The 13,842-nt window shown below is 41.6% G+C and overlaps 1 protein-coding gene across 2 annotated transcripts; it reads left to right on the top strand.

The window, feature by feature from the left end:
* Positions 1-5,711: 5,711 nt before the first annotated feature.
* On the top strand, positions 5,712-13,842 carry SPX (spexin hormone). 2 transcript variants are annotated; one of them, XM_036252754.1, is made up of 5 exons: positions 5,712-5,781; positions 6,387-6,449; positions 8,015-8,098; positions 9,241-9,322; positions 12,865-12,923. In XM_036252754.1, the coding sequence occupies exons 1-5, from the start codon at positions 5,760-5,762 to the stop codon at positions 12,881-12,883; spliced, it is 270 nt and encodes an 89-aa protein (XP_036108647.1). In that variant the 5' UTR covers positions 5,712-5,759; the 3' UTR covers positions 12,884-12,923. The 2 variants fall into 2 exon arrangements, with proteins under 2 accessions (XP_036108647.1, XP_036108648.1); XM_036252755.1 differs by lacking the exon at positions 9,241-9,322 and having other exon boundaries at positions 12,865-13,842.

The raw sequence follows: 13,842 nt of genomic DNA on the forward strand, positions 1-13,842 counted from the left end.
TTTTGTTAATTAGCCTTATATGCAATCTTTGTTTATAAAATGGTTATCACCTCTGTCATTTCCAAGTTGTATAAATGTAATCATAACTAGAAATGGACCTCAGGTCAACCAAAAAAGTAGGCAGTGCCCTGGCCGGATTGGCCCAGTGGTTAGAGTGTCAGCCCACGGACCAATGAGTCTCATGTTTGATTTCAGTCAAGGGCATGTACCTTGGTTGCAATTCATCTCCGGCCCTGATTGGGGTCCTGTGGGAGGCAACCACTTGCTGTGTCCCTCTCACATCAATGGTTCTCTCCCCACCCCCACCCCCCACCCCACTCTATCTGAACAAAAATGTAAAAATATCCTCGGGTGAGGTTTAAAAAAAATTCTTTTTAAAGAAAAGTAGGCAGTAAATTTAGACATTAGTGGAGCAATGCTTAAATATTTTTTTCTCAAGGTGAAAGTAATATATACTTGTATTACTTAAGTATTTGTGTCAAATAAAACCACTTAATGCCTGCAGAGTTTTGCTCCTGAGTTTTGGTAAAGCCAAAAAAAAAAAAAAAAACTTGCAAAGTTGACCACTTAAGGTACCCAATAAGTGTTTGTTGAATCCAGTTAAATTGTAAGTCTTGATTATTGTCTAATAAACTTGAAGTCTTGAATCTGTTATTAAATATCCAGCATATCTTTCTAACTTTGTCTCAGGGCTGAAAGTTTCCAGCCTCTGTCCTTTTGCTCCCTGTACCCATGTAGAAGGTTGTATGCAGAAGTAACACCCCAAAATTCTCAAGACTAACTGACACTCTTTTCCATGACCTTACCTTTACTGCCTCTCAAGACATAGTTAAAAGGTCACCTCTATTCACCTTTTTTGACCCACTAGCCCAAACCAGCTAGTCCTTGTCCTCATGTAGAACTTTCCACTTGTTTTGTCTTGATTTGGTCATGGAAAAGAGATTCTTGAGGCTCAAAGCCTTAAGTAGGAGGACAGTAGTAAAGACATTGGCTAATGAATGGGGAGTTTTATTTTGGATAGCAGGCCTCAGTGCCCGAAAGCTCCTGCTACAACTGGTAGCCCTTTGGGGAAATTACTTCTTCCACTGGTTTGTGAAGCAACTGGCCTATAGGACAAACTGGCTCTGGCAGAATAAAGCCAAAGTAGGAGATTGAACCCAATGACTTCATTCATACTATTTCAGAATCTCTATTCTCCATCAAAGAAGAAATTTGGATATTTTAGTACATAAAAGCCATATTGCCCAGGTAACCTTACTCAAAATAGGAGCTGTTTTCTATGTGAACAAAATCACTGACCTTGTAAGAATGCAGTTTTAGTAGTGACAGTTGTTAAAATGGGGCCTGAGCACCCTTGAGTCAGCTAGAAAAACTCAAATAACATCAACTATGTAGGCAAAATGGTTTCCATTGAATATGCTTTTTAAAAAGGCTTAGGATCAGCCCTGGCCGGTTTGGCTCAGCGGTTAGAGTGTCGGCCTGCGGTCCTGAGAGACCCGGGTTCGGTTCCCGCTAAGGGCACATACCTCGGTTGCAGTTTCTCCCCCGCCCTGGTCGGTTGTGCGGGTGGCAGCCACTCGATGTGTTCCTTCACATCGATGTTTCTCTCTCTCTCTCTGTTCCTCTCTCTCCCTCGTACTCTACCTGAACAAAAGATGGAAAAATGTCCTCGGGTGAGGATTAAAAAAATAATAATAATAAATAAATAAATAAATAAATAAATAAATAAAAAGGCTTAGGATCCAATTAATTCAATGCCCACTGTCTGGTCAGCAGAATAAATATCAATAGAATAAAATTCAGTGGTTTTATCCATCAACTTCTTTTTTTTTTAACCAAATACTTTTCTTAGTCCATCTCTAGGTTTAGAGGGGTAAAGATCTTAAAATTTTGTGATTTAACAAAAACATTTTATTGAGTCAATGCCCTTTACAACAAACACATTCTGGCATGTTACTCTTGGTAAGTCTACAATATTGATAATCTGTCAAAGCCATTCTCTTCACTTGTGCATATTATACTGAAAATGGCAGCTTTGACGTCAAACATCCGCCTGTAAATTCATTAGCTAAACTGTTGTAAACAAACCACATTCACTTATTTTTCCTTAGAATTGTAAATTCAAAACACGGTGTTAATGGCAGTTCATTTTCCTGTTCCTCTTTCTAAAACTTTCTCTTCTTCTAAGACAGTGGAAAACACTCCACTAAAAGCTTTGTCGTCGTTTTCTTTATTCTTTAAAGAGAGTAAATATTCCTCAAGTTTCTATATCCCATTCTCATTTACTAACCCAACTCCAGTTTTCTTGTCTGCACATGACCATGAAGTCCAAATATCAAGTGCCCCAATCCCAGTCTCTTATACAAAGATTTGCAGATAGCATCTGCCCTTCAAACCTCAACCCCCAACCAAACTCATCTGTTCTCTCCCCATACTCCAATATTTCTACTGCTAGCCATCCTCCCAGCCACAAAGACTCTAAGGTTTAGCTTTTATCGCATCCCATATCCTCTAACACTTTACTGCTCAAAATGTCCAACAATCAGTAGAGCAGCATGTGTCAGCATCACCTGGAAGGAAGTTCATTAAAAAAGCAGAATTTCAGGTCCCACCCCAGCTATACTGAATCAGAATCCTCAATTTAGCAAAATTCCTGGGTGATTCATTAATACCTGAGGACAATTGCTCTAACTTTCTCTTATCCACTGTACCTTAGCATAGGTGGGTACTCAGGTCCTTGTTCAATATCTGCCTGTGTATATAACTGTTGCAACTGAATATCCTATCCTCTGGCTTTCTATACATTCCTTTTTACAGTTCTCTTCTGCATCATTCATTTCTCCTTCTCCACTGATCATCTCCAACAAGATGCATGTCCTGCAAATGGTTTATGAGTTGTCCTCAGAGAAACCAACAAACTGGACTGATCTGAGCAGGACTTCATTCTAAGGACACAGCAGGTGGTAGCACCATCTTGGAATTTATTAGCATTGTAGGCAGTATTGTCCCACAAACTCAAGCTTACTACAACCACCGCTACACCAGTGTTTCTCCTGACCCCCACTTACTTTCATTCTAGCTCCAGATTGCCCATCTGAGTGGGGGACATCTGACTGGTGAAGCCTGCATCATGTGCCCACACCCTACCTGATATAGGGAGGCTGGGAAAGTGAGAATCTGGCATTTTCAGCTTCTACAATAGAAAAACAGTCTCTGCCTCCCACCAAGTGTCCTAATTCTATAATTCATAATTTAGGAAATTTTAGAAGTCCCCTAAAAATAAAAGGGTTCAGATGTTACCGAGGCCCCCCCAAAATAACACACTTCTACCACACTCAAGTATTTTATCTTTCAAAAATACTCATTTTTCCTAAAAGCAAAATTCCTAAAAGAGATTGTCCATGCTTGTCTTTATTTCCTCACATCCTATTCACTTTCATCCCAGTCCAACCTAGTTTATGTCCTCAAAAAACATGATATTCCCAAATCCAGTGTACACCTCTTGGCTCTCGTCTGGTTGGACTTTTCAACCTAATGGGTCGTCTCCTGGACTCTCTCCTTTCTGATTGCCTCAGCTTCCTTGCTGGCTCTCTCCCTCCGCTCATTCTCCGTGTGTTTATTTTCATAGCTCTGTCCCTGCTTCTCTTCTTCAACTCCATTCACTCCCTGTTATCATTCAATCCCAATCTTTTTCCTGCCTTAAAATTATTAGAATTCTTAAATCTGATCATTCCTGCCTCTAGAAAAATAGTTATAGGCTGGTGACCTCTTTGCTGAGCTCTATAGAGTTTTGCATTTCCAGTTGCCTACTTCCCACTTCTACATGGATGTCTAACACACCTGTTAATATGCCCAAAAGACAACTCTCAAGTTTCCTCTCTTCACTGCTTCCTTATGAAGTCTCTCCAGCTTCAATATATGGTTCCATCATTCACCTACTGTTTAAGCCAAAGACCTAAGAATCATCCTTGATTTATTTTTGTCATACTCTCTTATCCCATTTATCCACAAGTTCTCCATTTTTTTTACCTGCAACTTGCATCCCACAGTCATTTACAGCTCTTCATTCTGCAAGTACCACCCAAGCCTAAGCCATCATCCTCCCCTGCTTGCCCATTTCTTCCTCTCCCGCCTCATTTCAAAGAGCTGTCCTGATACCCACACAACTTTGACTCCATTGGTTTCCTTCCTATTCCTCAAATAAGCCTAGCTCTTTGCCATCCCAAGCTTTTGCTTTAATTTATTCTGGCTGGAATACTAATTCTTACTCCAACGTATCCCATGTCCGATTCCACCTTATTCTTCCACACCCCTGCCTTGATTTTTACCTTCTCTAAAATAGCCCACCACTTACTTTATCACATCATATTTCTTAATTTTACTTTATAACGCATTTAAGACATTTTGTAATTACCTGTTTACTAGTTTAGAGTGTTTCTCCCCTGACTAGAAGAAGATAAGTTTGATCAAAGCAGAGACTGTGTCTTTTTAATGCATGGCTGTGTCCCTTGAACTAAAAAGAGGAATGTCTAATGCATAGTAGACATTCAACAAATATTTGTTAAATAATTGAATGGATAACTAAATGACTAACTGATGTGAAATTCCATTGAGATTTCCTAACCTTTTCATTTCTGCCCAAATGATTCACCGTTAGTCATCAGCGATAGCTTGATAGCTAGTTATCCAAACAAGTTTATTTGATTAGTTTTGATTGTGTCAGAAGTTATTAATCATTTTTTTTATGATGATAAGGAAGAAGATGATGATGATGATGCTTTGGGAAGACAGTTGGGAAAACAAGGCAATAATGCTGACATTTTCAGAATAGCTCCAGGTTGATGTGGTCAGTATCTAAACAAATGGTGTCCACCCATCAGTCATCTCTACTTCCTGCAATTGAATCTTCAAGAAGGAGTCATCAGAAACTCTCACTCTTGACGACTGACATGAAGTCCCTGAGGACTCCCCAACTCCACTTAAGTGTCAAGGAGGGGTCCTTGACTCTAAGATTTTAAAAGCCTCACTTTCAGAACAAGAGTGGAAAACTCACAGATAAAGTTATAGTTATTGCAGGTTCTGGAAAGGAGCAGAACATGAAGGCAAGTAATGATTTTATTTACTTAAGACTTGAAAACTATTTTACGAAAAGCTTTATAGCTTTTTACTGTTGTATGTTTAATAAGTATTTAAGAGGCTATTTAAACAACATGCCTTAATGTATTAGAATCATTTGATATTACTAAGAAATAAAATTCACTTATTCACACAATTCCTCATTTGAGTTAAATAATGAAAATATATTTCTTTCTTTTTTTTTTTTTAAGAGAACTCTTGTGGATTAACTAAAAGGCAAAAAGCAAGGGGTCTGTGGTTGTTCGAGCCTCAAGAGAGAAAACAGAAGATGCTACAGGGACAGAAATGACTTTCTTTGATTGATGGTTTCTTGTAGGTACTCAGCAGCCTTGCGGCAACAGCCTTGGCTCTTTTCCTGGTGTTTTCTCTCTTGGGAAACTCCACCAGTGCACCACAGGTAATTGCACACACAAGACTGAAGCTCTTGAATGTTCTTTCCTTTCTTTTCTCCGCTCCCCTCCCCCCCTTTTTTTCTTTTCTTTACCATTCTTCCCTTCCCTTCTTTTCTTTTCTTTTTTTTTTTTTTCTAATGGAGGACTGCACGGCAATGTCTTATTAACTGCTTTTCTCTTCTCCCGGGATTGTAGAGACTCTTTGAGAGAAGGAACTGGACTCCTCAAGCTATGCTTTACCTGAAGGGTGCACGTACGTTCCGAATGCTTTGCTCTTCCTACAGCAATAAAGGGAGGTCCGGGGGGGGGGGGGGGGCGTGCATGAGTCCGTGGAATAGATGGAGAATTGCGGGGAGACAGTAATATCAAGTTTGCTCCCTTCATCCCGGTCTCAGTCAGTCTGAGTAAAAGGACGGCGGGGGTGAACGGTGGTGCTCGAGGGGTGCGCTGCCATCCTAAGGCAGGCTGCTGGCTCTTGCCACGAAGGACGACTCTGGGGTCGCCTGGGCAACTTCACACTGGCTGGCGACCCGGCTGGCCCCCGAAGCCCAGCCACGGCTGCGTGCAGGGGCGCGCGGGTAGGGCAGGACCGTCCTCCGGTCTCTCCGTCCGCGCCGGGCTCAGCCCGGGGTTGCGCGCCGAGCGGCCGAGAGCCGGCAGCCCAGAGCCGGCAGCCCAGAGCCGGCAGCCCAGAGCCGGCAGCCCAGAGCCGGCAGCCCAGCGCGGGGCTCGCCGGGGGCGTCTCCGCGGCCGCCGAGCCCCGCTTCCCGGCCCCGAGGCAGGCGGCGCGGGGGACTGCGGCTGAACCCCGATCGTCCCGGGCCGGGGCGCGCTGAGCCCCGTGTCTCGTCTCTGCAGAGGGGCGCCGCTTCATCTCGGACCAGAGTCAGAGGAAGGAGCTCTCCGACCGGCCGCCCCCGGGTGAGTGACGGAGCGAGCGCGGGGCCGACCCGGCGAATTAGAGCGGACCGGGCGCTCCGCCCGCCGCGGGACCAAAGCATCCTCCACGCGGGGGGACGCGCGGGGCCGCCCGGGGAGCCCGTCCTGGCCCAGCCCAAGTGGGCGAGCGCCAGAATGCCAGAGCTGGGGGCGCTCGAGGCCCCTCCCCAGACTGGGGCTGCGACACCGCAAGTGTGACTTGGTCAAAAATGCTGAAAATGGGCCTCTGGGCAGCCGCAGTGCACAAATCCCGGGGGAGTTATCCAAGGCCTGGGGTTCAGCTCCGGGGGGGAGGAGAGGTCGGGAGAACTGTACAGCTGCCTCCAAAATGTGCCTCCCCATATGACAGGACCTTTACACAGTTTCCTCTTTTTTTTTTTTTTTTATCCTCACCTGAGGACATTTTTGCATTTTTTTGTTCAGATAGAGAGGAAGAGAGAGAGAGAGAGAGAGAGAGAGAGAGAGAGAGAGAGAGAGAGAGAAACATCGACGTGAAAGGGACACATCCAGTGGCTGCCACCCGCAGCCAGGGTGGGGGACAAACTGCAACCGAGGTACGTGCCCTTAGCGGGAACCGAACCCGGGTCTCTCTGGACTGTGGGCCGACTCTCTACCAGGGCCACAGTTTCTCTTAAATACGTTTTTTATTATTACTAAGATAGTGATTTAACCAGAAACTTCAAACATATGCCTCTTATATTACTAGAAAAGCTATCAGAATGTTCCAAACCAGAAATAGTTAATCAATGGAGGCTAAAAAGAATACCAGGGGCTGTTATTTTTGATAATTAACCTTCCCATGCTACTGGGTTATAAAAATACAATTAATTTTGATAATATGTAAAGATTGAAATGCTAAAATTAAAAAGTATATTTATTTTGAAAAATACTAAACTCTTTGTTCAGCACATAGTAGGTGCTTAACAGATATTAGTTTACCTTCTTCAAGATTGCAGTGTAATTAGGCTTATTTACTTTACCAGGGTAACCTGTGTTTTCCCACTTCAGTGGCTCCCAAATTAAAAATTATGGTTTGTGTTGAATCAGGATGTTTTGTCTTCTGTCAACTTAGATTTGAAGTAATTTTGAATATTTAGCAGATACTGCTTCAGTCAAATAAAGGCCTTACATTTGGCCAAGAACGTAGATTATCTCAAGCTGCTTTGGGAGGAATGAGAGAGGAGATTGTCCAGGCTCCAAGCAGGATCACATCTGAACCTTTCTAGACATCCCATATTAAACTCTGAAGGAGGAAATTTCTTATGGGCTCTTTGTTTTAATCCTCTTTGCTTTCATGAAATTCTGTGTTATATATAGCTTAAATTCTCTTCCACACCCTGTAATATACAACATAACCATTTGTAAGTAATGCCCAAGGGAAGTGTGAATGTTTCCATTTATAAAAAATTAGTCTGTGTGTAGGGACCCTTTGCTGAGGGATCAAAAATCTAGTTCATAGAGGTATTTCTAGTGTTGTAGCATAATGGGATAGGATTATATGAATATTTAAATGCTAATAAGCTCTGTTTACATTTTTGTTTCTCCAGAAAGACGAAGTCCAGATGCCCAACTACTAACTCTTCCAGAGGCAGCAGCTCTGCTGTTAGCTTCCTTGCAGAAACCACAAGAAGGTACAAGTATAGTGACCTCTTTCAACTGCAGGACAGAAAAGCTTTGATTACTTTTGGGATTCTGTGTTGAGTACAACAAAGTGGCTTTTATTTATTCAAGTTTTTAAAAATAATTATCATTTGCCCCCACCCCAGAAATTCACAGAATGTTGATTATTTAAAGACCAGTATATATCTCATTAAAGTGAGTCCTAAAAACATAAAAAACATTTCCTTGGTGAGACTGGGGAATTTCATATGAATCCCACAATTCAAAGCCTATCATAACCTTTATTTCTCTTAGAACTTTAGAACTGAAAAAGCTTAAAGTCCAACTTCATTATTTTATATTTGAAAAACCCAAGCCCAAAAGAGGTTTAAATAATCACAAATCCAACTGCTCACTATTAAAGGTTAAACCAAGTGAAATTCCTGGAAATTACTCATTTTTTTTATTTATAAGCATAGCAGTTTCATATGGTTCAGCCTAATAGATATGGGCCGGTTCTGATTCTAAGCCTGTGTACTTTTCACTGCACCAGACAGCTTCCTCTCTACCAGGATTAGGTATAACCTTCAAATAGAGACAGTCTGTCTGCGTAGTAATAAAACTACCAGTTGGATTAAGGCATCTTGATAATGGATTAGCCAGGGCTTTTGGAGTCTGTAACAGTACTTGGTTCAATTCTGCCTCTGCTGCTTTGCTGGCTGGGTGACCCTGAGCCTTAGTATCGTTTGATAGAATGGAATAATGATTTCCATGTGCAGGGTTACTAAGAGCCAATGAAGAAGGTATATAAGTTTTATAACTATTAAAAATAGAGGTCTTCAAAGCATAATAAATAGACCTAGACTTTTCCTTCTCAAAAATTACAATGATGCCTATTTACGACATAAAGTAAAGGTTACAATGTATAAAAATGCAGTGAGTAGTCTGGTGACGGAAGCACAAGCTGCAAGTGTTGTGCCTGCTGTTGGATGGGCCGTGTGGGGGAGGGGAAGAGCTTCTCGTTTATGGCCTTGTTGTGAAAAAATATCTGTGAGAAGCAAATGCAAGAGTGGGAATAAAGTGGTCTTTTAATTTGGAGGTGGCCTGGGCTGACTTGTGTGAGTAGAGGGAATTATAATACTTAATTCAGCAACTATGCATTTATGCCTGCTAGGTCCCAGGCTCTTGGGCAGACAGGGAAGAAAGAGAGTGAGCAACACCAAGACTGAGAGTGGCCTTTGCTGTGAAAAGATGGGGTAAGCAGTCGATGGACTAGCAGAATACTGGTCATGGCAGAGCCACTACTACTATTTTTACTACCTCCAGCTAATAATTCCAGCGGGCTTACTGAAGTGCAGCGGGTCAGGTACTGTTCTAAGCACTTGATATGGATTAACACATTTAATCCTCACAGTAACCGGGGGAGGTAAGCACCACTGCTATCCACACTTTACAGGTAGGGAAATAGCAGCACAGAAAGATTAAGTAAATTGCCCAGTATCATGGAGCAGGTACATACTGGAACTGGGATGAAGAACAGAAGGTAACTTATTCAGCAGAGAGGTGGCCTGGTGAAGAAAGACGGGTCTGGTTATGGCATATAGGGCAATGATGAGAGCAATAATAACAGCTGCAATATGAGAACATCTACTGTGTGTCAGACATTAATCTTTTTTCTTAATTTTGTTAATTTTTCAATTACAGTCTACATTTATTAGTATTCTGTATTAGTTTCAGGTGTACAGCATAGGGGTAAGACAATGGTATACTTTACAAAATGGTTCCCCTGATATTTCTGGTACCCACCTGGCCCCACACATAGTTATTACAATATTATTGACTGTATTTCCTATGCTGTACTTGACATCCCCGAGACTACCAATCTGTACTCCCTAATCCCTTCACCTTTCTCACACAGCCCCCGACCCCCCTCCCCTTTGGCAACCATCAGTCCGTCCTCTGGATCTATGAGTTTGTTTTTATCTTGTTTGTGTATTTTGTTCTTTGCAATCCACGTATAAGTGAAATTATATAGTATCTGTCAGACATTAATCTTTCCAGATTAGAGCTAATTTTTACAGGTCAGAAAATGGAACCTGCAAGAGGTATATTTGTTTTCCTAAAGTCACACCATTAGTAAGAAGTGGTACTGGGATGTTAATGCAGGTCTGGGTGACTCCATTGCCACCTCTCAGATGGACAGTGTTGACGAGGAGGCTGGAGGGGCATCGAAAGGACCTGAGAAAGTGAGTGGCATGGGAGTGAAGTGATGAGACGCAGTTAGTGGGGATGGACGGAGGCTCTGCTCTGAGGGATCCTGGAAGGAACAGTAGATAACATGGGTTAACTATTCACTAAAGGTAGAGAAGGAAATCCAGATGTAAGCGCATTTTTTAACATGTTGTGTGTGAGAGTTTAACATGGTGATGCTGATGAGGAATAAATTTCTGTGGATATAATTAAGGTTCGGTTTGAGATGACAGAGATTTTGTAGTGAATAAAGGTCTATTATTAGTCAGGGGTTTTCTACTCTCCAACTATGGACTGGTTCCATCAGAGTTAACTGGAGCGCTTACTGAAAATTCAGATTTCTTGGCTTGAGGCCCAAAGATTTTGATTCTGTGAAATAGTACTACTTGAGTGAGGCCTTAGAATCTGTATCCTTAAGACATTCCCCCAAACTACTCAGATGATCAGTGGGTTTGGGAACCAGTTAATCAAGGTTGAAACAGTGAAAATGAAAATCCCTCCTAGGCCTCAGATATAATGGGAGAAGGGCAGATAATAAAGGATTTGCCTTGGGGAATGCCCAGAGATCAAGGGGGAAGGGGGAACATCCTGTCAGTGAAGGGACAGTAAAAGAAGCAGGCAAGAATGTAACAGGAGAACCCAAGTAACAGCTCACCCAGAAGTCGAGGATGGAATGTTTCAAGGAAGGAGGGATTAGAAGCATCAAATAAAGCAGAATGGTTTGTAAGAATACATACATCGGGAGGAGAGGAAGACTGTGTTGGCCACAAGGGGTCACTGAACAGAGGTTCCAAGATTTCTGCTCAGGCCCTGCCCAGTGATACGAAACCATGTCCCTTCTGAAACCTTTGTTTTACAGGGAATTGGGGACAAGAAAGTAAACTGCAGAGTGAAGAAAAAGCAGGTACTAGCTGCCATGGCTCTCAGAAACTCTTCCAGCAAAAAGGTGAAATAATAGGTAACAGGTAGAGGACGCTGCATCTAAGATGATCTTTTCTAAATTCAGTATTTGGCACACTTACTGATGGTTGAAGTCAGTAGGAGGAGAGCGCTGGTGGAGATGGGTTAATAGTGAAGTTTTAGATTTGTTTGCTCGGAAGATGTGCAGAGCCAGAAGGGAAACTGAGCTAGAATAGAAAAGGAAGAGCTAATTTTAAAGAGGAGAGGGATCTTCATTAGAAATTTAAGGGAATAGTGTGTGATTATAGGTCCCCATTTCAAGTCTTTCTTGCAAGAAAAAAAAAATATGTGTGTGTATGTATGTGTATATATATATATGTGTGTGGGTGGGTGGGTGTATTTCTTAATTATTGAAGTTTTCAGAATGGCTTGTCTCTGATAATGAAATAACAAAACAAAATTTTATTTGTCTAAATTAATAGAAAAGTTTTGGATTCCCATATGATATATTAATCACTAGTCACTTTCAATAATTTTATTCTAAAGTCCTGAGGTATTATTTGGAAGGTCCTTTTTTAAATATGTTTTTTTTTAATTGATTTTTTAGAGAGAAGGAAGGGAGAGAGAGATAGAAACATTGATATGAGAGGGAAACATCAGTGGGTTGTCTTCTGCACGCCCCCTACTGGGGATCAAACCTGCAGTCTGAGCATGTGCCCTGACCGAGAATCAAACTGGGACCTCTCAGTCCATGGGTTGACGCTCAATCCACGGAGCCACGCTGGCCTAGCATGAAGACCCTTTTTTATATAGTGGGTTTTTATTTCAGTGGACTATATACAAAGGATGACTTTCTTGTTGAGGTTCCTCCCCCCCTTTAAAGAGCAGTCGGTTATCTCCAATGTTTCAAAATGTCCTGGCAATTCAGGTTAAAATGCAATTAAACCAAGGGAATGTGGTTTTTTCTAGAGATGATTTTAGAGAAAATTAGGAGAGGCATTTTACCTCTGGCTACTCCCTCTCCCCACTCCATTGTAACTTTAGCTCTTCTACCCATTTTTAGAGCCTGAGGACTCCTAGGAGTTATCATCTGACTCCTTAGCTGTCCCGACCCCAGAAGTGATACCTCGTTCTCTGAAGCTTTGCAATCCCATACAGCTAGCTAACAAGTGGCTCTTCCCTCTGTCTCATTTCCTCCCCAGACCTCTAGCTCATCTAATGAGAGAATATGTGCAAATGTGTTTCAATGTCATCTTCCCCAAGAAAGGTGCATTTTAAATATAAAGAATCTTGATGCGAGCCAATGGTTTTAAAGTGGGTACATTAGACATGAAGTATACTTTGAAAAAAAATGTGGCCTTTTCAGATTTCTATCAAATGTCTGGGTTATACTTTCATTCAGGATGGAGAGTCAGATGTAAAATGTGAGTTCTCCAATATGTCTCAAGCTGAGGACAGTTTTTTTAAATGAAATCAATAAAAACCTGTTTTGTTTTGTTTTTTAATTTTCAGTAGCAGAGTGCATGAGTTAACATAACGTAGGAGACGAAATGTTTTTCCTGATGTTCTCTTCACCTTTTTTAAAGCCATGGAAAATGTTTTAAACATGAAAACTGTGTTTATTTTATGTAATTCTTTTTTCTTACAGCTGGAGAAGAAAGCCTTGATCAAACGAGATACCTGAATGACAACCTGGTAGATTGGTGAATATACACCCAATTGCATACAGTACAGTTCTGCCCTTGTTGAAGACATGAACCATGTAAATAAAACTCGTGGACCCTTTGTACTTCATTTGCAGTCTTAGGAATATGCACAACTAGTTTTATTCTTCTAGGAGCAAAAGTAAGGTGGAGTTCTTAGCTGAGAATAGCACTGCCTTTTTTTATTTTTTAAATTTTTTTTATTGCTTCAAGTCCTGTTTAGATTACCTTCTGTCTTATTCTTGAATTTTTTTTAGTGCATTTACAATGATAAGACTGAAGACTCTTTACAGCATTCTTTTTGTTACAGCAAATACCCATCTTGATCTAATAATTATTAGTTGTTGGTTTTCTCATCTTGTCATCCACTTGTATTGTGTTGTCCCTCAGCGGGGACTCTCCATCTCCTTTCCCCCCTTTTCCCACCTCCAAGGAGGGTGAAGGGGAGAACATGGCAGGATGAGAAAGAGTAGAGTGTGATTCTCTTAGCAATTCATCCAGAAGAAAGTTATGACTGGAAGGGGGAAGGGGTGGACAGGGAGGAAGCCCTGTGATTAGAACACTTCAGTGCTGGAGCTGAGAAAGGGCCCTTTGGGGAAGCTTGGAGCTCCCCCTTGTGATCTCGGATCTCCCTGAATTCAGTTTAGAAACATGGATCTAAGAGTTACTGGGAAATAAGCAGATGAGACACACGTTGCTCCTCTGTACGCTGTCCAAAAAGAACAAACCAGTTTTTTAAAGGTAACACATTCTTCATGGCTAAACAGACTGCATATTTTATTGGCTAGAACTCTAGATTTTATTTGACATCAAAACACTATATCAAGGCACCCTGATAACATAAGTGCATGGTAATAGGCCTAATTTACTCCTTTTTAAAGTCAACGTGTGTTCAGTGCTATCTGAAAAATACACACACACAC

The sequence above is a fragment of the Molossus molossus genome, unplaced genomic scaffold (genome assembly GCF_014108415.1).
Source record: "Molossus molossus isolate mMolMol1 unplaced genomic scaffold, mMolMol1.p scaffold_m16_p_10, whole genome shotgun sequence".
NCBI lineage: Eukaryota > Metazoa > Chordata > Mammalia > Chiroptera > Molossidae > Molossus > Molossus molossus.